This window comes from Grus americana, chromosome 1, assembly GCF_028858705.1.
Source record: "Grus americana isolate bGruAme1 chromosome 1, bGruAme1.mat, whole genome shotgun sequence".
In the NCBI taxonomy this organism is placed as follows: domain Eukaryota; kingdom Metazoa; phylum Chordata; class Aves; order Gruiformes; family Gruidae; genus Grus; species Grus americana.
The window spans coordinates 37,410,952-37,432,771 of NC_072852.1; the positions used below are offsets into that span (position 1 = coordinate 37,410,952).

General features: G+C 35.9%; 1 protein-coding gene across 9 annotated transcripts in view; it reads left to right on the forward strand.

Annotated features, from left to right (window-relative positions):
- MON2 (MON2 homolog, regulator of endosome-to-Golgi trafficking) overlaps positions 1–21,820 on the forward strand; it is a 115,798-nt gene that overhangs the window by 29,004 nt on the left and 64,974 nt on the right. For all 9 annotated transcript variants that reach the window (XM_054812996.1, XM_054813167.1, XM_054813247.1 and 6 more), the window contains 15 exons: positions 1,795–1,948; positions 4,586–4,818; positions 6,025–6,106; positions 6,828–7,009; positions 8,281–8,393; positions 9,084–9,188; positions 9,397–9,477; positions 9,566–9,639; positions 9,718–9,808; positions 11,128–11,229; positions 13,474–13,584; positions 14,372–14,547; positions 18,073–18,235; positions 18,755–19,048; positions 19,791–19,989. In XM_054812996.1, the coding sequence (XP_054668971.1) occupies positions 1,795–1,948; positions 4,586–4,818; positions 6,025–6,106; positions 6,828–7,009; positions 8,281–8,393; positions 9,084–9,188; positions 9,397–9,477; positions 9,566–9,639; positions 9,718–9,808; positions 11,128–11,229; positions 13,474–13,584; positions 14,372–14,547; positions 18,073–18,235; positions 18,755–19,048; positions 19,791–19,989 (2,160 nt within the window). The remainder of the gene's footprint in view (positions 1–1,794; positions 1,949–4,585; positions 4,819–6,024; positions 6,107–6,827; positions 7,010–8,280; positions 8,394–9,083; positions 9,189–9,396; positions 9,478–9,565; positions 9,640–9,717; positions 9,809–11,127; positions 11,230–13,473; positions 13,585–14,371; positions 14,548–18,072; positions 18,236–18,754; positions 19,049–19,790; positions 19,990–21,820) is intronic.

Sequence of the window (21,820 nt, forward strand, 5' to 3'; positions counted from 1 at the left end):
ATATTTATGTCTGAGTTAAGGCTCTCTCTTTTGTCCCATGGTTCCAGAAGCAGAGGCCAGGTGATAATAAACAGATAAACAAAGTATAATTATTATCTATCATATCTACTATTAAATTAATAAACATTAAAATATCTGGGTTTAGACTCACACCTCTCAGGGTTCACTCATGAAGTCTGAATTCCAGGTTGGATAATGTGAAGAAATTTGTGTCAGTAGCTGTTATTCAGTAGCTTTCTGCACAGAAGCTGATGGAGTACTTCTATTAGTATTATTTCTGGGTTAGTTTAATCCACTGAGGGTAAATCAGAAAAGCACTTTTCATCATGTAACATACACATATGAGAAGTCATTCTAACATACTCATTCTCTTGAGAACTTAAATTTTGCCTTCATGTGAAGCAGCCCTGCAGTAGGGTCATACCCTTTGTGCTGTCACTGTTTCTCTGGCTTATTGTTCCAGTTTTTCTCTTTTACCTTTTCACTTCTTTCTGCCTGAGTGTTTCTCATGTCTCTTTCTCATGCGTTTCTGCCTCTTTTCCTCCTATGACCATGTCTAACATGCAAAGAGCAGGTCAATGCAATTTTTGAACTAAGTCTTCTGATTATAATGATAGTCCTGTTGTAGCAGGCTGTCTTACACACCTGTAGTTGGCTTTGAGCCTCAGTTTTGCAACAAGGTAGCTGTTTCATAGGAGAAGTTGAAAGATGCATCTACCACTACTTAGGTTTTGTGTCACTTTTTATTAAACTGGTGTAAGGAGTTATGTTGATGCAAAAATAGTTGTATATGTCTGACTGCTTGGTGGGATCACAGAAACTGACACCAGCATAACTGTGTTTTGTGGCAGTGTTTGGTTAACCGTTTCTGTTCAGCAGTAGGATTTTGTTGTTTCAGTCTGTTAAGCTTTCCTGTGTTAAAGTGTATACATAGGCTTCTGTATTCATATTGCCTAAATTAGTAGTTTAGTCTCTCTACATATTAAAAGCAAGCACAGCAAAATGGTGGTTGTTACACTGATGTGTTGGGTGCTGTGAGTCGTCTTCTTGGGGACTGCCCTTCTCTCCCATTGTCTGTATAGAGAGAGTCTGAACTTGTACCTACTGGTAGTAAGTATAGACCTCCTTCTATATGTAGGAACTGTATATATACAGAATTCCTTGTCCTTTTATCTGCTTTTTTTGGCTTCTTAAATTGGATCCAAAATTTGTTCCCTCCTAGCTGTTGGTTGGCATGTTGTCAGCACTACCCTGATGTGGTTTGGTTTTTTCTACCTTGGAATAGAACAGATTCAAACATTGCAGTTTTCTTTGAGTTTCTTCTTGTGGCTCTTGCATTTCTGAAATCTTTAAAGTTTGTGATGTTGTTCTTGGAATGATTAACATCTGTTTGCTACTACTGAGTTCTAGGTGCAGCTATTCAAATAATCCTTAAAATATCTGTCTGACTCTTCACTATAGTATATATTGTTTTATCGAGACTGTATAAGTTTAGTTCATTCACAGAATGTTATGAATGCTGCTATAGCTTTCACACAAACATTTTATTCTGACTGAAAATAAGGCAGTTGACATCAATCAACTGTGCCTTTTAAACTAATTACTTTGCACATAGGATTGTGTTTTAGACAGCAGAGGGAGCTAAAAAATAGTTTTTTGTGTTGGTGGTTTGTTTTTATTATCAAGCAGGGCATCTTGGATTAATCCACATATCTCAACGAAATATAGAAAAAGGATGTTTGCTGATCACTAGGACTAGATTGGTTAATTTTATCACTTTGTTTTTCTGAATAGGAAGCAATGCATCGGGGAATACTGGCTCAGCACAAACTAACCCAGGAGTGCTTGGAATGGGAGGAGGTGCAACTGTATTACCTGCCTTTGAGTACAGAGGCACTTGGATTCCTATCCTGAATGTAACAGTACAAGGCAGTGCTAAAGCTACCTAGTAAGTATCTCTATCTTTTTGAAAATTTATATAACAAATATTTTTATTGCCAACTTGATGATTTAAGGTTTTTTTTATTAGTGAATATTGAGGTCTTAATTTCACTGGCTTGAGGTACATCATGGATTTCCTTTTAGTCGGTGCCATGAGGTGTTGTGATTTTTCCCTATTTTTTTCCAAATGCTCTGGATTCTGATCCAAATATCCCCTATGGCTTTAGCATCTGTTGGATTTTTTTCCTACCATAGTGCTGCTGTATTAACTCTTCACTTTTAGGCCTCACTACAGAATATAACAATTTTAGAATATCTTTTGCTAGGTTGTGTAATGGCAAACATTAGGGGGGCATTAAGCAAATGGGACATCAGTGGGAGTGAAAAACAGCTTTCTTACACCAGCTTTACTGTATTTACAGTTTTTATTGAGCAGGATATTGTGGTAGATATTGGCCAGGTTGTTTTTCCAAACAATATATTGACCTATATACAAAGGTTAAACTGTGAATACTTCTTAGAATGACCAATTATTTTGTCATGACTTTGTATAATGGTGATCATGTTCTCGGTTTAGAGCTGTGAATACTACTTTACTTTTGAAGTAGTGGAAGTTTTTCTATGTCAGTCATGACCATTGAGAGCCAATCTCTTCCAAATTGGACGTTATTTGTACAGCCCATGAAACTTTGGCATACTAATACTCAGTGAAATCGGCAAATAGCTTGTATCTCAATACTTTTTTAAGGTAGAAACTCCTTTATCTGCCTTTGAGACACAGAAGGACAAATCTATCCTCAGATTTCAATCTTTTAACATACATATGATTTTTTGTTCTGGCAGTGGCCATGAATGTTATTTTAGGTTACCTGACTATTCTCATGAAATGCAAATTTTTTACAAAAGTGGATGAAAGCTAGTTCATACTTTGGCCAGCTACTACAACCTCCTGCTTTCTTCCTTTTCGTCTGTCTGTCTTCTATTCTTAACTGGCTCAAGAACATTGCAGCCACCATCATAGTCTCCTGTGCTGCTCTGAACTTACTTCTGTCTTACCTTTGGATCCCTCCAGTGACTCCATGATTCCCCCTGAGTAGTTTTTGCATTCTTTTTTTCTTCTGTGTAAGATTATGGAATTGTTGCTAGCATGTCTTGTCAGCAGTTTTTCTCCTATCTTGTACTTTTATCTGTAGTCCCTGCATGTAAGGACCGTAACTACTGTAACCGCAGATTTGGGTCACATCCTAGCATTGATTCTCTCCTACTGCTGCCATTAGATTTTCATACTGTGGCCACATCTTACACTTTTACACAGTGATTTAATTGGAGATTTGAATTGTGAACAGAGCCAGCAGAGGTCTTTTTGCCAGTATGGGCCTGTCTCCTCGCAGACCACTATGCCTTGTCTTCCTCTTTACATGAGGAAGTAGGTATTTTTAAGAGGAATAGACAAAGACTATCCAGGATTTGGGCTATGACCATGTAACTGTAACAACTCACTTCCTCTATTCAGTAGTTTGCTTTCCAAAAGTAAGAGTATATGACCTCTACCTCACAGGTACGTTGTAACTACACAAAAACTCTTTAACAATTTTAATTAGAGCCATATATATACACATGCTTATTTGTAGATAGGTGGTAGAATGTTGACCATTTGATTTATCTGTACTACCTGTGCCCCCAGATATCTAAGGCAGCCATCTTCAGGAAATTAGAGGTAATAACTGAAGTGTTACACATTTGGGAGAAGGAAAATCCTTTGTGCAGAAAAAAGCGGTGACACTACAGTGTAAAAGTATCTTTGGTGTATTGTGGTTGGAATGCCTATATTTTTTTAAGAGTAGTTTGTAGAGTAAATGATGAAATAGTGGTTGTTGAGGTAGCAGGTAGTTTTTGTAACAGGTTGTCTCTCCTTGTGTAGACTCCACTGCTGTGGCAGCTACAATCTGTTTCCTGTTGGATTTGTAACTCAGCAGTTCTTTATGTGCTTTTAAGGTAAAATATGAAGAAAAGTGGCAATGAGGCTGCAGTTCCAGCACAGTGAGGATTTAATTGCATGGTTTTCAGCAGTGAATCATGTAGACGTTTCCTTTTTGTACAAATAACTTACTTGGTTTACATATGCATGTAGGCGATGAATATTTGGTCATATATTACCTAGCTATGACAGGCTTTTCCGGTCATATGGACTCAAAGATAACGATAATGGAACGTCTGACTTGTTCTCAGTTTGTTATAACTATATTCATGACTTTCTGACCTATTTCCTCTGTCGTTCCTATGTACTTATGTTCTTCTGAACAGGTTCTGTTGCTGTGGTTTTAAGTAAAATTATAATAAAAGTAGACTAATTCATTCAGTGATGCTTGCTTATATGTGTTAATTTTAAAAAACATATTTATTTGCAGATCTAAGTACTGTGCTCTGGGTTTGTACCCTTTCATTTGCTATTTTTAGTGACTCATTTACTCTTAATGACTTAATCAAGAAGTTTATTATCTTGAGTTGCTATAAATCTTGAAGGATGGTATTTGGGGCCTGTTTGTACTTAACTTACTTTATTTGGAATCTTGGGTTTTTTATTATTGTTTTCAATCACAGTGGTACTGTTACACACTTAGTTGTCATGCTTTGAATTTTTTAGTTTGGAAATGCTGGACAAAGTAGAGCCACCTACGATTCCTGAAGGCTACGCCATGTCGGTGGCATTTCACTGTTTACTGGATCTTGTCCGTGGTATCACTACCATGATCGAAGGAGAGTTGGGAGAGGCAGAAACAGTCAGTCAAACCACAACAGACACAACTTCATTACCAGCACAGTCTTCAGAGCAGCAAGACTTGCAGTCTGCATCTGACCAATCAGAGCAAGAACTAGGTATTTGAAAATGCAAACACTATATAAAATATAGCAGTTTTACATAAAGCAAGATTAAAATAGTTCATGTTTTATTGCTTAAATTTGTTGTTTCTAAATCGTATATAAAAACTTCTAATGAAGTGGAGTTTGTGATATTTTTTTTGTAACAGAGCAGCAGTAGTCTCTAAAAAGAAAATACTTGACTTGATCTACTGCTTCTGTCATACAGCACCTTACCAATAATCTCCTTATGGTCTGTTAACACTGTTTTACATGTATGTACACGGGATCTGAGGGAGAAATAACAGGCATTCTGTTCTCCAGAACTACTGTTCTGCCTTCCTGTGTCCTTAATTCTGCTTAACACTGAGATCCAAGGTCACAAGAGACAACCTGACTGCAAGAAATGTGGCAGTTACAACCATATATAAAAGAAAAATGGATTTCTAGTAACAAGACCCAAAGATGAATGTTTTAATGGAGATATATAAAATAATATGGAAGTATTTAAGGAAGAACTTCTTTAAAAGCAGAAAGACTTGTGTCTCGAGAGTGATACAGAGTTGCGTACCACGAACGCAGACGACCGTGCAGGAGTTTGTCCAGAGGCAGGGACGGAGGCTGGGGGCGGGAGCAGAGGGCTTGGGCCCCAGCGCTGCCCGGGCCGCTCTCCGTGGTGCTGCAGGCAGCGCCGCCCGAGCCCCTTGGCGGGGTGCGGGGGAGCGAGGTGTGGGAACGGGACGGGCAGATTGTAGGTCTGTTAGATATGTGCGGTTTTCTTATTAAATTAATGAAAAAAAATATGGAGAATTATAAAGGCCAGGGGGGAGAGAGGGGTTTTTTTTCCTTCACCGCAAAATTTCAGTGAGTTTCTTGTTTACCTGATGCCCCACATTTATGCACTTCTGAATGTTTACTTTTATAGACAAAGACTAAAAATAGTTATATATACACCTTTGTTAGATTTTGGTTTTTTAAATGTAATTTAGAAGCAGCATTGCCTTGGTGACATTTTTTATTTAGCAGTGTTACTTTAAGAGCAACTGTTTAAATGGTACTGGTGTGAGTGTGTTTAGGTACATACATATATGTGTGTCTGTAAATATACATATAAAAACACACTTTAAAAGATGCAGCAGCAAGTGTTTTGTTTGAGATATAATTGAAAGTTATTAAGTAAAATATGTGTTTCTGCTATAAACAATAATATGTATTTCTTTCAAGTTAGCAGAGCTGTCTGGGAAGAAATGGTGAATGCTTGTTGGTGTGGTCTTCTGGCTGCTTTATCCCTCCTACTTGATGCAAGGTATTTGGTCTTTGGTTTCTCTTGATTTTTTCATAGATGATATTCCCAGCTTTATTTTAACTGTCTTTTGATACTGGTTGACAGTTGTACGAGAGTGCACTGTTCATAGTACCTAAGCAGAGAGGTTTGTGGGTTAGTGATGGCTAGACTGAGCGAGGATCTGTTAAGAGTAAACGACACGGAAGTCTCCAAAAGTCTAGCATAAACCTTTAATTTACTTCTGTATAGAACAATTAATTACATTTTCAAAGGATTGCATTTAAGCCATTTAAATTATTTTTGTTCCTTTCTCCTTTGAATGTTTCAACACATTGAAGTGATTCTACTTGTGTCTTGATTACCATTGATAAGAGACTGAATAATGTCTCAGTACTTGTAAGTACAATGTAGTCTTTGAAGTGGAAAAGCTGTTTACTAGGTAATAACTCTGATAACTTAATTGTCTCTTTCAAAGAGTCTTTTGTTATCAAACACCTTTTTTTTTTTTTTTAATTTAGTGTTAAATATACCCTCATAGGCTCCTTTGCCAAGTTGTTCAGAACTAAAGACCAATTTTATAGGAAACAGTTCTGAAGATTTTTGTTGATTGGTTATGCTTGCTCTTCAGTATTTATAGCCATGACAGTTTTTAAAGTGTATGTTCTCATTGTTTTCAGTTTTGGTTAGCTGCCTGCTTCTGTGCTGTCGATTAATTCTTATTAAATTATGTGTATTCTTGCAGTACTGATGAAGCTGCCACTGAAAATATTCTAAAAGCAGAATTGACAATGGCTGCACTTTGTGGAAGACTGGGTCTTGTAACATCAAGAGATGCCTTTATCACTGCCATTTGCAAAGGATCCTTGCCCCCTCACTATGCCCTTACTGTATTAAACAGCACAACTGCAGCTCTGTCCAGCAAATGTAAGTATATAGATTTTCCTTTATTGTTAAAATGTTTAATTTTGTTCCATGTATTGCCCGTAACTCTAAACTCAGATTTTCTCAGGATGTAATTGCAAAGATATGCAACTGTAGTATTTGGCTATACTAAATTTACTTAGAATCCTCAGGCAGAATCTAGACGGCCTGCTTTCAAGAATTGGTTAGTCTTGCAGCATCTGCTAGGTATCATTCTAGCAACTAGCAACATTCCGTAAACCTAAAGCTTCCTGAATGCTTAGTATATATCAGAAGTTCATATTTTAAGGAGATATGCATGTCATCCTAAAGATCTGTTTGGATATGTAATTAAGGCATTCAGATTCTGAAAAGGGCTCTGGGCAACTCAGATACTTAGGAATTGGCTGGAATATCCTGTATTTGTGGTGTACTACAGTCATTTCTACAACTGTGTAGTGATGATAGTACTTATTGCATAAATGGAAGGTTGTAAGTTCTGGGCTCTGTTCAGTTTACAAGGGATTGAATTGATGCTTCCCACATCCTGACAGAATGTTGTAATTCATGGTATATGCCAGTTGAGGGTGTACTCTGTTTCTAATTTTGAAAATTAATTACTATGTACCAAGAAACACAGCTACCTGGAAAATATGCAGATGGATTTAACATTAGACCTCTTAATATAAAACAAAAATACCTTAGTCTGGGAACAAGGACCGGGACCTTTACTCCAGCCCACAAGCTAAGCGTATTATTAGATCATAAGTCTGTGAGCAGTACGCATGACTGAGCTGCACGAATCTCTATGCAAATAAGTTGGGAACTTAAATTATCTTAAATAGGTTACTCTTCTTTTTACAGATGAATTATAAAAATAGTGTCCTGAAGTACTATATTGGAAAAACATCATGACGTAGCACTTATGAGACCTTCATTTTCTGAGTGCACTGGTACAATGGTAGCACACAGTGATACTGTTCATACACAATTACCACAGATAACTGAGTTGAGACATAGTTTAATGCTTGTATCTTAGCACAAATATATCAGTCTCAACATAAAATGTATTAATATATTGCAAGCAGTATCTAATAGTTAGAGGGAGTAATTGCTGGGTCCTTTAACTCTGTAAGGCAATGACATAATAATCTAAATGTAACTAAAGGTCTCAAAGTGGGCCACCTTAAAGCTAATACTGTGAAAAAATTCTCAGGAGTGTGTGTGTCAGAAGGTGGTTGTTACTACACGTAAGTACAAGATATATTTTTTTTTTCTTTTCAATTTTCCTCTAGCATATTCCATTCAGGGACAGAATGTTCAAATGATCAGTCCCTCGAGCGAGTCTCATCAGCAAGTTGTAGCAGTAGGGCAACCCTTAGCTCTTCAGCCACAGGGAACAGTAATGGTAAGTACAACTTGTAAGTGATCGCATCCCACCTAACTGCTTCTTTCTGCATCTCAGTGTGTCTCAAAAATAGGCAACAGATAACTGTTATTCATAAGAATGCTGTCTATCTGAAATACTATCCTAAACTTTTAATTTGGAACAGCCATGGACAGCAAACTTCTCTAACTATAAAGAAGACTTACCCTTGTTTTTTATCTGACTCAGTTCAGCAGCTCCCATGCATTCTGTTTGAGAAACCCTAGGTCTCAGCTCTGTCATGTGCCTGTGTCTGAAGGTTCACTTCTGGGTTTTTTAAAGATAGACTTTGATTTTGTGGAGAAGATGCACTTAAAGCTGGAGTACTTGAACTTATGTCTTTGATAATAAGGTGAAACTTGGAGGAGAGGGCAGTGATCAAATTGTATTCAACCCCAGCAAGATAAGATTGAAAGAAGGAGGAGAGATACTGAACTACTACTCTAAAAAAGATACATTGCACCAGTGAAAAGAAATTGGGTTTTTTAATGGTTTTTAATTTATTTAGTAATTATAACTAAATAATAATTACTATTATTTAGTAATAATTTACTAAATATATTAAGCTATTTAGTAAAAAATTGTAAGTTTCCTAGAAACACTATTATTGTAGAATAATAAAAAATGTGTGGTCATTTGGTTGGGGTTTTTTTTGTTTTGTTTTTTTTTCAGCTGACTTCAAAAAATATCCAGTGTATGAGGACATTGCTCAACTTAGCTCATTGCCATGGAGCCGTTCTTGGTACATCATGGCAACTTGTCCTGGCTACTCTTCAGGTATAATAGGAAATATTTATGCCTTATTTTTTTTGCCATAATTTGGTTTTGAGTCTTTATGTGAACTTTGAATTGCCTTGAGTAAGTACTGTAGCATTTCTCTTGAATTCTGTTTGGCTGGAAGGCTGCCGGCTAACTTGAGTGCAATGTTAGTTTCCTCTCTGCCTGAAAAGGTTTTTCTGCTGAAAATGATTCTTTTGTATTTCAGCATCTTGTGTGGATTCTAGGACTGAAGCCTGGTGTTGGAGGTGCTTTAAAACCTGGAAGAGCTGTAGAAGGGCCCAGCACAGTGAGCATGATTTTTCATTTTACAGTTAATGATTATGCGGTATTTTCTATTGCAATCCATAAAGACACATTTCTGTCTCTTTTTCAAGGTTCTGACTACAGCAGTTATGACTGATCTGCCAGTTATATCCAACATACTTTCAAGGCTTTTTGAAAGCTCACAGTAAGAAACCTTATCTTATAATTAAAATAATGTGTGTATATCAAACTTGGCAGTGTTTTGATAGCTGTTATTTTTCAGGTACCTTGACGATGTGTCTTTACATCACTTAATAAATGCCCTTTGCTCCTTGTCTCTGGAAGCGATGGATATGGCCTATGGAAACAATAAGGTATAAAAAGATTATTTTCTTTTTAGATGTTTTTGTGAAACAGGCAGAAGACTTGTACATTTATCCTTTAAGCTAGCTATTTCTAATATTAAGACAGTAATACATTTGATACTCGAGAGTAAAAAAACAAATTATGAACCAGAGAAGGTCTTATTTATAATGGTTCGTACGGTTACTAAATTCTCTGAACATTCTCATTCTTACGTTTATTGTTAACTAAGGAATGTCATGTGTTTCTATTAATCAGATTGTGGGTGGATAAAACTTGGAAAAGCCTTTGTAATTTCAGAGGTTAGGGATTCTGAATAGCACAGTATGTTCTGTGAGGTGCTCACTCTCATTTCAGTTTTCTTTTATAATATACTTCAGAAAAAGCCTGACAATCTAGATATTAAAAAAACCCTGATAATTCATATTTACTTGGGAAAATGAATGACTGTGTTCCTGTCAGCCTCAGTAAACAATCTTTAGCCCAGAAAGGTTAAAGACCCTGTGATTGAATAAGATTGAGTATGTATTCTCCTGATCGTTGTCTCCAGAGGAGAGTTTCTGAAAGTTTTTCCTTGATCTATTACACTAGAGCTAATGATGACAGAAAATATGCTTTATAATATTTGACAATTACAGCAACAGAGAATGAATTAAAGTAAGCAAAATTTGTGTTTAAAATCATTTGAAAATGAGAATAAAAAAATCAGCAGAAATGGGAACAGAGAATTCCAGCGCAACAGTCATTTTGACTATATGTTGGTTTAAAAAATAAAAGAAAATAAAAAGAGGCTTATCACAAATATTTGCATATGTATTTGATGAATGGGAAGTGTATTGTGTTCCTGCAGGACGTTCATGAAGCTGATGGAAGATAAAGCGTAAGGGGATTCTTAAATTAAATATTCTGTATTGCTTGTTCATGTATAATTTTAACTTTAGAAGTTGTGATGGGAAAAAAGCTGTTTTGCTAGTAAAATACGTTATAAAACCTATTGGAGGGAGGACTAAGTAAAAATGAGAGTTTTGAAAGGAATATCAGTGTTCTGATTATTGTCAAACTTAGAGAAAACTGTATGAAAAATTATGAAAGAAGCATTCTTCATGGTATGCTGTTGCTACCCCCTTGTGGCTTCTTATGAAGTACTGCAGATGCCGTGGTAACTTCCCAGCCATGCTACCTAAGCACTTGGGACAGCGTTCACAGCCTACAAAACACAGTACTTTGATGAGATTAGTTGCACCTTAATTTATAAATCATAATGTAGCAAAAGGCTCTGACGTTATCTGAGTTACCTCAAAGTCATGTGTTCAAATTCCATTTTATTAAGGAACCATCACTTTTTGCTGTTGCTAAATTACTGGAAACAGGACTAGTCAACATGCACAGGATTGAGATTCTTTGGAGACCTCTAACGGGTCATCTTCTGGAGGTAACTAATTGCTTTTATCAGTTGTACTAGAACTTAGTTTGTATTAATAAAGATCTCGTGGAAATGCACTTTTAAAGTGTAATTTCAAAATATTCTAAGTTGTATTTACATGTTCTTGTTTATGCACTTTTTTTTTGCAACTTTAATACATCATAATTTGAATTTAAAAGTGAATTTAAATATTTAAATTCCAATATTTTAATATTCCGTATTGACTTTGTCTTTAGCGTGCTGTCAGTCTCTATACATTTTAAACACAGCAATGTTTAAAGTGATCAAGTTGTTATACTTCATGTATTTGTTATAATTAATGTAATACAAATAGGTTTCACTTTGGATTCACATAGTACAAATATCTAGGAAGGTTTTAAGCTGTGTTTTTGTATCCTTACCAGATAGATGGAAGCCATTAGATTTACTAACAAAGGGTTTGTTGGTTTTAAGAATGTTTAAGCTAACATTTTGACTGGTCTCTTTATGGGAATACTGTACAAATATACAAATAGGTGTCATAATCCTATTTCAATTTCATAAGTATTTTAACTTCAACATGAAAAATGTGCTCCATCAAGGAAAAATATCTTAACTTTTGAATTTGAAACTAAAAACAGGTGACGGAATGTAATTGTAAAGTTTTAATTCTCTACACAGATATGTAGAAGAGTGAAACACAAGAACAGGGTTTGATTTTAAAGTGGGTAAAGGAGGAAGCTTTTCTTCCTCATTTTCCAGAAAGTATCAGACACTTCCTTAGAACCAGTGCATTATTTCGAGTAGTATTAAGGATTGGCCAGCTCTAACCTTATTTATGGAGATCGTCTCCACATAATCTTTTATCTAGGAGAAGAAATTTGGATGCTTATGGGTTTAAAGACTTACAGCACAAATATCTTTCTTGTCTCTTTTTCCCCTCCAGTAGAGTGAGGTTCACCATCCACATCTCGAGACTCTGTGTTTTCCTCTAGTAAGGAGTCTGTTTCAGTCTGTTACCCATTGTGGGTATTTGTCACTGTTTTGTAGGAAATACACAGTCTATTTTGATTTCTTTTAAAGTACTGCCTTATTTCCTTTTAAACCTAAGTTGTCAAGGTACAATAAGGAAGGAGAAAACACCAACTGCAACTTCAATTAAACACAACCTGAGGGAAGAATTCGTTCCCTGTCTCTGGAACAGATTCAGAGCATCATAAAGTAGTTCAAGTTCTCTCTTTTTTTTTTAATGAGGTAACAAAACCATAAATAATTCAGGAGAGCATCTATTTCTTGTCTGCATTTTTTAACGTTAAGCTAGCTCTTCTGCATCGTAATCTTTGTAGATTTGGCTAGTGGCTGATAAGGGAATGGTCCACCAACCCAAACCATCAGCATTACTTATGATCCTGCCTTGGACTTTGATTCTGGATTCTCGCACCATCTGAGCTAGGGCTGGAAGTGTGGGTGGAAATAATTACGTAGAGGTCGATGAAACTGCAGACTTACTTTATTTGTTTGAGGGTAATATATTGCATATGGGAGTACAGTTCATACTAGATATCTATGCAATGGATTTGCACAATGTTTTTAATTTTTCTGTTCTAAAAAAAGCAGTTAGCAAAATTATTAGGTTTAGATAATTAGGAGACGAAGAGAAATGAAGATAAGCATTTGAAACTTAAGCTTGAAATAGTGTTTGCTGTTTTGTCAAGTTTTTGAAATAATGGAGTGTAAGGCTTATTTTATATTCACTATGTAGTTATTTTTTGTATTTGAGAATATAGAAGAGCAGACACTTTCTGTGTTGGCTACTGTCATGCTTCCTCCCTTGGTTATGTAAAGCTGTGCATGAAAGATGAAACTTTGGATTTTTAGTAGCTTAAGGCTAAATTAAACCTGAGAGTTTCAGGCATTCATTGAAGAGTTGTTTGGTGGTTTTTGATCGGTCATTATCTGAATTAGCAGTTAGTGTATTCATTTTGAGAAATGTATTGGCTTGAACTGCTGTGGTTTTCATTATGTTTCCTTCTGTGTCTTTCACTGCTTCCTGTCGCTTCCTTCTTCAGAAGGTATGTCTGTCCAAAAGATAAAAAGTTATTTACTATTAAACCTAATTTTATCATCCAGAGATTTATTGTATTGTTGAAAAAAATATTATAATATTGTATGTAAATTCTAATATAATTAAAATACCCATTTTTTTTGTATTACATATATTCAAATCTGGGTTAAATAAAAGTGACTTTAAACAAAACATTGCTGTATTTTCAGGTCTGTCAGCATCCAAACTCCAGAATGAGAGAATGGGGAGCAGAAGCTTTAACGTCTCTCATTAAAGCAGGACTGACATTCAGCCATGATCCTCCATTATCACAAAATCAGGTAAAGTAAGTTTAAGAGCAGCTGCTTTCCTCCTTTTCTGGAACTGAAAATGAACATGAAATCAAAATCTTCCCTAGAGGAAGTCTTCTACAGTTCAATGAATAGGAGGCATTCATAAGCAACTTTACTATTGAGTTTATAAAGCCTACAGCTGTAACACTCAGATGTAACTACTGAGAATCACCTCATGCATTCTAATGAACCACCCTCCTTCATTTTTCACATGGATAAGTGGTGATGCTGGCATATTATGTCTGTCTGTTAGAACAAATTATGGATCACCCTCATGAGTGTACAACAATCCCAGAATGTTTAGAAATATATGTGTGATGTGGTGTCAGCTAAAGAAGAAATTGCCTAACCTTCTAAATCACAGCTATTAAATCCATAATGAATAAAAGATTCTAATATTTTTACTGAGGTTCAATGGACAGTTTTTTCCAAGGTCTCTTTCGTAGGAAGCTGAGTCTAGCCCTGCTGGGTGAGTGTAAAGTTGCGTGATGGTTTTTATGCAACTGTGACAGCATTCTCTAGCTACTTCCTGAGGGACCTGGAGAACAGGTGGGGGGGAAAAAGAAGAAAAAATTTAGATTTCCTGCTGAGATCTTTTATAAACAGTTTTTAGAAAGGCCACTGTGACACTGAATGTGAGCATTTAATGCATGAGTTACTGAATTCATTTAATGAATATCCAATTGGTACTGTATATTTTCACTTATTATGTATAAAAATATATAACGATCAATTAAATTTAGCATTCTTAATATGCTTTATTGTTTACTTCTAGAGACTGCAGTTGCTTTTATTGAATCCACTAAAGGAACTGTCAAACATTAGTCATCCTGATATCAGGATCAAGCAGTTGGAGTGTGTGCTACAGATTTTGCAAAGTCAGGGTGACAGCTTAGGACCTGGTTGGCCATTGGTGCTTGGAGTCATGGGGGCAATTCGAAGTGATCAGGGGTAAGTGGTGGAAATAAAATATTAAAATCATGTAAAATAAGAACAGTAGAAAGATTTCTGCTTTTATTTTCTTACTTTAATAACCACTTTGATAATAGCCATAATTTTCATTTTTAGCTTATGAACAATTTTATTCAACAAATATACAGTTTTTAATTTTTCCTGTAGCACATTTTTATTTTACTGAATTAATCTTTCAGAAGACCAGATTATTGACCTCTACCCTCTCCTGTGGTCAGCATGCAGTATACCCTGAGGAGTACTCCTTGTGCCAATTCATTTGATCTTAACCATCTGCTGGACACATCTCTGGTGCTTGCAGATAATTCTGTATGACGTAGCTGTTGCTCACAGTTCCTCTGTTTCTTTTTCTTCTTAAATCTTCGGGTAGTCTCTAGTGTGTGTCATCTTCTGAACGCTCTCTGTTTTTGTTGAAGCCTTCCTCCCTAAATGGCTGCTGATAGCACAAGGATGGAAGATTATTTACTTGCTGTGGGTGAATCTGTTATTGACTAACACAGATGACTGTTGCCAACAGACAGGGAATATTACTGGACTGATCTTCTTGCCCACAAGGGAAAGTGAGAGGTGACGTTACAAGGAGTTTTTCTGCAGTGAGCAGTGAAATGAATATCTGGCCCTGGAACTGAAAGCACCAAGAACTATACCCACGTGCTTAGAGCGTGTTACTCTTTCTTTGGTGGTAGTCAAGACTAGCACTAGGATAGGTCATCAAATAACTCTGATAGACGCCAAGGTGAATTGTTCTGATCTTTCCTTTCACTCCGCCTTAGCTTCTGTCTTCTGGCCATATGAACACCTCCTAAAGCCCCTTCAAATGCTTGAAGGATTTTCCCTTTTGTACTAGTATTGTTTGGTCTGGCAGTAGTACTCACCGAAGTCCCCAGGGATGTTTGCATTCTTGGTTGTGAGCATCCTCTTTTTGGTAACCACGCTTCCTTTGTTACCTGCTGTTTCCACACGTGGTGCAGTATGTTCTGTGGTTCCTACACGCTTTTTTGATTTTTCACTGTGGTTGTTGATGGATGAGAAACAACACAGATTCCTTCTCGAGACAGTGTTCAGATATCTTTACATCTCAAACCCAAACATCACTGGCAGAGATCTCAAGATGTTACTAAGATCTTGTATTATATCTTAATCTCCTCCTACATAGCATATCATAGAATTGTTAAGGTTGGAAAAGACCTCTGAGATCATCCAAGTCCAACCGTCAACCCAACACCATGCCTACTAAACCAAGTCCTGAAGTGCTATGTCTACATGTTTTTTTTTTAACACCTCCAGGGATGGTGACTCCACCACCTCTCTGGGCAGCCTGTTCCAGTGCTGGACCTCTCTTTCAGTGAAGAAATTTTTCCTAATATCCAATCTAAACCTCCCCTGATGCAACTTGAGGCCATTTCCTCTTGTCCTATTGCTAGTTACTTGGGAGAAGAGACCAACACCCACCTCACTGCAACCTCCTTTCAGAATATATAATAGAATAGTCTACTTTTCTTCAACTACATAGTACTGTTTGCCCACATTGTATCAACTACAGTAGGAAAAGAAATTAAGCAAGCCTCCTTTTCCTTGTGAAACAACTGAATTTCTTGTCTCACTTATAGTTGTGAGCAGAAGATGTGAGCACTATTATCATATTTTAAATATAAACTTATTGACCATGAGACTTTCTTTGCAAGTGTCTTCCCTTTGGTCAGTGAACGTCCTGGATTCCAGGACAGAAATCCAGGAGAACTTCTTGCCAGGCTGCTATAAATACAGAAGATGCTATTTTGAGAGCCAGTGATACTTCGGTCATTTCTTGATTGTACAGTACTAGCCTGTAACCAAAAGGAGGTCTGTCTTTGAAGAATTTTTCAATGGGATACCCTTGTTCATTTTAAGGACAGATAAAGTCCTATATGACCTTAAGTTTTCGAGCTAAGCTTAAATTTCTTGTGTCTATATTTACCTTTTTAGTGGCCATCTGTAACATTAAGGACAATTTCACATTTTAAAGAGCTGTATTGCTGTTGTCACTTGCATGAAGTACTTTGAAACCTTTCTCCAAACACATAGTAGTGTGGGACATTAATTGGGAAGTGAATTTGTTCTAGCAGCCTCTCATGTGAAGGTTAGAAAGAGAGGGTACCTTCCCATTAACTCAGCTCTTCAAAATATGTAGTCTAACTATAATTTCCTGCCTCCTTCCCTTCTCTTAGAGTCGTTGAAGGTCACATAACCTCTGGAACTTTGTAGTAGAGAGGGAACTGCAGCAGTTTGGGGTGTGTTTCACTTGATAGACCTGTGTAACGAATAGGGGAGAAAGTAGTGTGTGAGCATTTCCTCTGTAAGTATAGCAAGGATAAATCCTTTGATCTGATATAGTAGGATGGATGTCTCTCTGCAGTGTGCCTCGTGTTAGAGAATTATTAGTTACATCATTATTGTCCATGTGAAGTTTCTTGTGCATTCCTCTGGCTTCCGTATCACGTTGGCTGTTACGATGCTGTGGAAATGGCCCACCTATGATTTTCATTTTGAATTTAATTGAGAAAATTATTATTTTATTTAGGATTCTGAAATATGTAACTGACATATCTGTATTCTGAATTTTTTCCTGGGTTATGTATTCTGAAGGACACTAAGTTTCTGTATTGCAAACCTTTCAGAATTTTTTCTTTTGTACATTAAACATTAAAAAAAGCAAACCTGTAGTTAAATTTAAATACAGCTTCCCTATTTTGTATTATCTACACTTCACCACTCCTTTTGATTCCTTTGTTTTGTCTCTCACTAAACAAGGTTTTATTTCTAGATGACCTTGCTGCTTCTGAGAGCTCCATCTCACAAACGTTTTCCTTACTACATTTTTGTTTTATGTTTGTATTCAGAATTTAATTCTGAAGGCAAAGCATTTGTTAAAGATCTATTTAACGGCAGATATTTTGAAAAGATTTTGTCTAACATAATATAGGATTGAAGCAGATAAGACTACCATTATGTTAGCATGCATCTTCTCTCATAAAGAAAAATACGTTTTGCCCACCTGTTTGGCATACTTTAAGTAATTTATAACTGCTGATACAAGAAATTGTTGAGAACAGCTTACTCTTTGGAAGATTATAATCCTTAAACTTAAGCTTTGTTTTGACCGTTCTGGCTCTTTTAGAATGTTTTAGCTGACACATTTGAACTAACAAGTCCTAGAACTCTAAACAGAGAAGTGGCCTTCACTATATAAAACTAGCTGAGGACCACTGGAGAGTCTAAACTTCACTAGCTAGTAAACATGGACTAAAATACTTCATCAGAATTTGAAGCTTCAACTTAATATCTCAAAAAACCCTTTAGTTGAAACATCTAAAATGTTGCACATTAATCTCAAAAGCATTTAATGGATTTTTTTTAAATACTTCTGTCTCCTGAGCTATTATATTAAAAATATTCCTGTGCTCTTGAAGAAATTTGAAATGAGTCTGTGCATTGTGTCTTGTTTTTTGTTTTGTTTTTTTTAAGAGAGTCCTTAATACGGACTGCATTCCAGTGTCTTCAGTTGGTTGTGACAGACTTTCTTCCAACAATGCCATGTACTTGTCTACAGATAGTTGTTGAGGTTGCAGGAAGCTTCGGACTTCACAATCAAGAGCTAAATATTAGCTTAACTTCAATTGGTTTGTTGGTGAGTTTTATATTAATCTACAGTGATGCTGCTTCTGGCTTTCATTTTCTTTTCTTCTTCTTTTTTTTTTTAAATAAATGAAAATTAATCTGTAGTTGTCTACAAGTGAAAGCCAAAACCTATTTTTTGAGTTCTTACTGAACTCCCATGCTGTTATTTGGAATCATATGTAAATTGAGTGAGCACAATTAATCTTCAATCTGCATGACTCCAGAGTTAGGTAAAGAAATAGTGTTGCATTGTAACTATGTTCATCAGTATCTTATTTTTAATACATTGTTTCCCTTTCCAGTACTTCATATATAATTGAGGCCTAAAAGCTGAGGGTAAGAAAAATGCTTTCTGCACCTTGCAGTGTTTCTGTACTGATCTTCTTTCATTAGTGTAGGGAAATCAATATCTTCACGTACTTTGCAAAATGCTTTTAAATGTGAAAATGAGAAATAATTTATTTCATGATCATTAAGAACATTGTAATATTTTTATTGTACAACAGTGTATGTCTGATTTATTTTGTAGTGGAATATTTCGGATTATTTTTTCCAAAGAGGTGAAATAATTGAAAAGGAGCTAAACAAAGAAGAAGCAGTGTTGCAGAAACAGGCAGAAGAAAAGGGAGTAATGCTGAATAGACCTTTTCATCCTGCACCACCATTTGACTGTCTTTGGTTATGTCTGTATGCCAAACTTGGAGAACTGTGCGTGGATCCCCGACCTGCAGTTAGAAAGAGTGCTGGGCAGACATTGTTTTCTACTATTGGTGCTCATGGAACTTTATTGCAACATTCAACATGGCACACAGTAATATGGAAGGTATGATGTATAAGCTTCCACTGAAGGTTTTTTAAATTGCATTCACATTTTGATAACCGTTGACATGCTACTTTAATATTAGTTAACTAGTTTATTAAGACTTATAAGATATGGTGGCAGAAGTCTGATACCGTCTTTTGGATTTTTGGGTGGTTTTTTTCCCCCCATGCTTCCTTTTCTCTGGCCCTTAAAGCCTCTTAGGAAATGTAATTTTTGTATTTCGATCATTTCTTTCTTACTCAGGACTTGTATAAAAAGGCTGCTCCCTTCCTATGAAGATGAACAACTCCTTTCTTTGTGTGAAAATCTGGTGATGTTTGAGGGTCATGTGGTTGGATTGACCTGATATTAGATTGAGCTTTACTTTGCACTCTGTTTTGGCACTGTCATTTGAGAGGATCCATCAAATGCCCTGTTCTAGATGACAGTCATGTTGGTTGTACCTTATGGAAAAAGTTAGGCTGTAGTTAAGTCTGTTGCCTGTTGTACCTGTGAGAGATCTGAGGTCCATCGAGTTTAGCATTCTGTTAGTGCTAAGACTGTTCTCAGTGGTTTTGATCGTGCTGTTTCTTACCCTTCTCAAGTGAAGCTGCTGCACAGACTGTTTAGAGTAAGGGAATTCTCAGGGTGACACAATGACAGAAAGGATAATGGAAAAATTACTATTTTTTTGTTGTTTTGCCATGAATGCAACTATGTTATTTGAAAAGTTACTTTTTTCCTCCTTTTCTGACTATTACAGGTTTTATTTCACCTGTTGGATAGGGTTCGAGAATCTTCTACCACGGCTGACAAAGAGAAGATTGAATCAGGAGGAGGCAACATTCTCATCCATCATTCAAGGGATACAGCTGAGAAACAGTGGGCTGAGACATGGGTATTAACACTGGCTGGAGTTGCAAGAATATTTAACACCAGGAGATACTTACTGCAGCCTTTAGGTAAAATTTATAGTTTAAAGTTATTGAAGGATAGAGTAATAAGCTTTCTGCTTTTGTATATTTTTTTTCAGTTGAAGTACTGGGCAAGAACCTTAAACTTGGCTTAAAACTGTGTTCTGTTGTGTCTCACACCAAATGTGATGAAAATTATGGACTTTTTAATTCATGCTCTTAGAGCCAAAAATTGTAATTACCAAGTTCATCTTCTGTATCACGGTACTTGAGATTAAATCTCACTAGTCACAATTCTGGGTGCCAGACAGCTTTAATAGATAGTAGCCTGACAACAGTAATATTTTTTCTGTTCTTTTGGTTGTCAGAACGTATTTTTCCTCTTGTCTTTCTAAGGTTATGCAACACTTGCCTAGAACTCTGCTGTGGCATCAGTGTGTCAAGTTTAACAGTGCTCTTACAATGTAAAGAGCACTCACTTGTAAAGTCACTGAAGTATATAGCTTAGAAAAGAAGGGGAAATTTTAAATGAAAAGATTGGACTTGTGATGTGAAAGATGTTGAGATTACCCACTCTTTCAGTTGAGTCTTTTTCTCCCCTCACGATACTCCTCCACTGTTTGTCTTGTACAGAGATTTCAGTTTGAGTTATGTTACTGTTGTCCCTAATGTAGCTAACTGAAGTGAGTTCCCCTTTTCTTCTTCCTTAAAATCTTACCTTTCCCACTTTGAAGTTTTTTATTTTTCTTTTATAACTCCTTTGTATCTTTATTTCTTTTTCTTCCTTTTTCTCAGGCTCTGATTTTTCCCTATTTCTTTTTTGCTTACTCGTTATAGAAATAAAACATTAAGTCATTTGCCAAGCTATTGTAAAATACTACTGCATACAATGAACAATGTAAGTGTATTGAACTAGATAATATCATTCAGCATTGATGCCTGTTTTGTTTCAGTTTAGGTTTCTAAACAGAGATATTCTGATATAATTTCAAAACAGCTTTTCATTTCCTAGCTTAGGTAACTAGAACCACTTAAATACATTACTTTCAAAAATAAAAATGTGATAGAAGGAATTTATAGTTTGCAAAGAGAATTCCCCATTACATTAATATACCTTCACCGTTCCATAGTATGTAATTAATATATATAACTAGAAATAAGTTCTGTTTTATTGCATTTTGCTTATTTGTGATACAGATACTGACATATTAATAGCTCTCAAGAGTACTGGTCATTTGCAGAAATGTAGTAGATTTTAGACTATGTTAAACTTGAGTTAAAACTTAATAAAAATTTAAAACATTACAGAGCTATTTTAATTATTCAAACCCAGTAATTAGTAACATAGAAAATTGAATGTTAAAGCTAAATTTAATGAAAAACTCAAACTCCAAAAATGAAATCTTTCTCCACAGTATGATTAGCAGAACACTTTAAAATCAATTATTTATTAATGCATTGCATGACTATAGATTTGACCATTAATTCCTTGTGTGTGCTTAACACTTTTTGAAATCAACAGGCATCTGGTATGTGTAAGAACAAATGTGTTTCATTATCCTGAATAAAGAAAATGTGTTTTTCTGGTATGGGATGTGGTATGTGATTTTTTTTTTTTTTTTTTTTTTGCTAGCAAATTGGACATAAACATTGATATATTATTTCATTCTTCATATTTGCGTGTTTCTGTGTCACATTCCTTCTTCTTATGGTTGAACTGATAGATTCTGAAAGTCATTCAAGCTATCACCTAACCTCATGAAATTTCTCTGCATTAGAGTAACGAGTATACGAACAGCCTTTTAGAGACAGGGTGGGTGGGAAGGGGAATAGTAAGCCAGTTCAAAGTTTATTTTTTTTCTCTCTCTCTTTTTTTTTT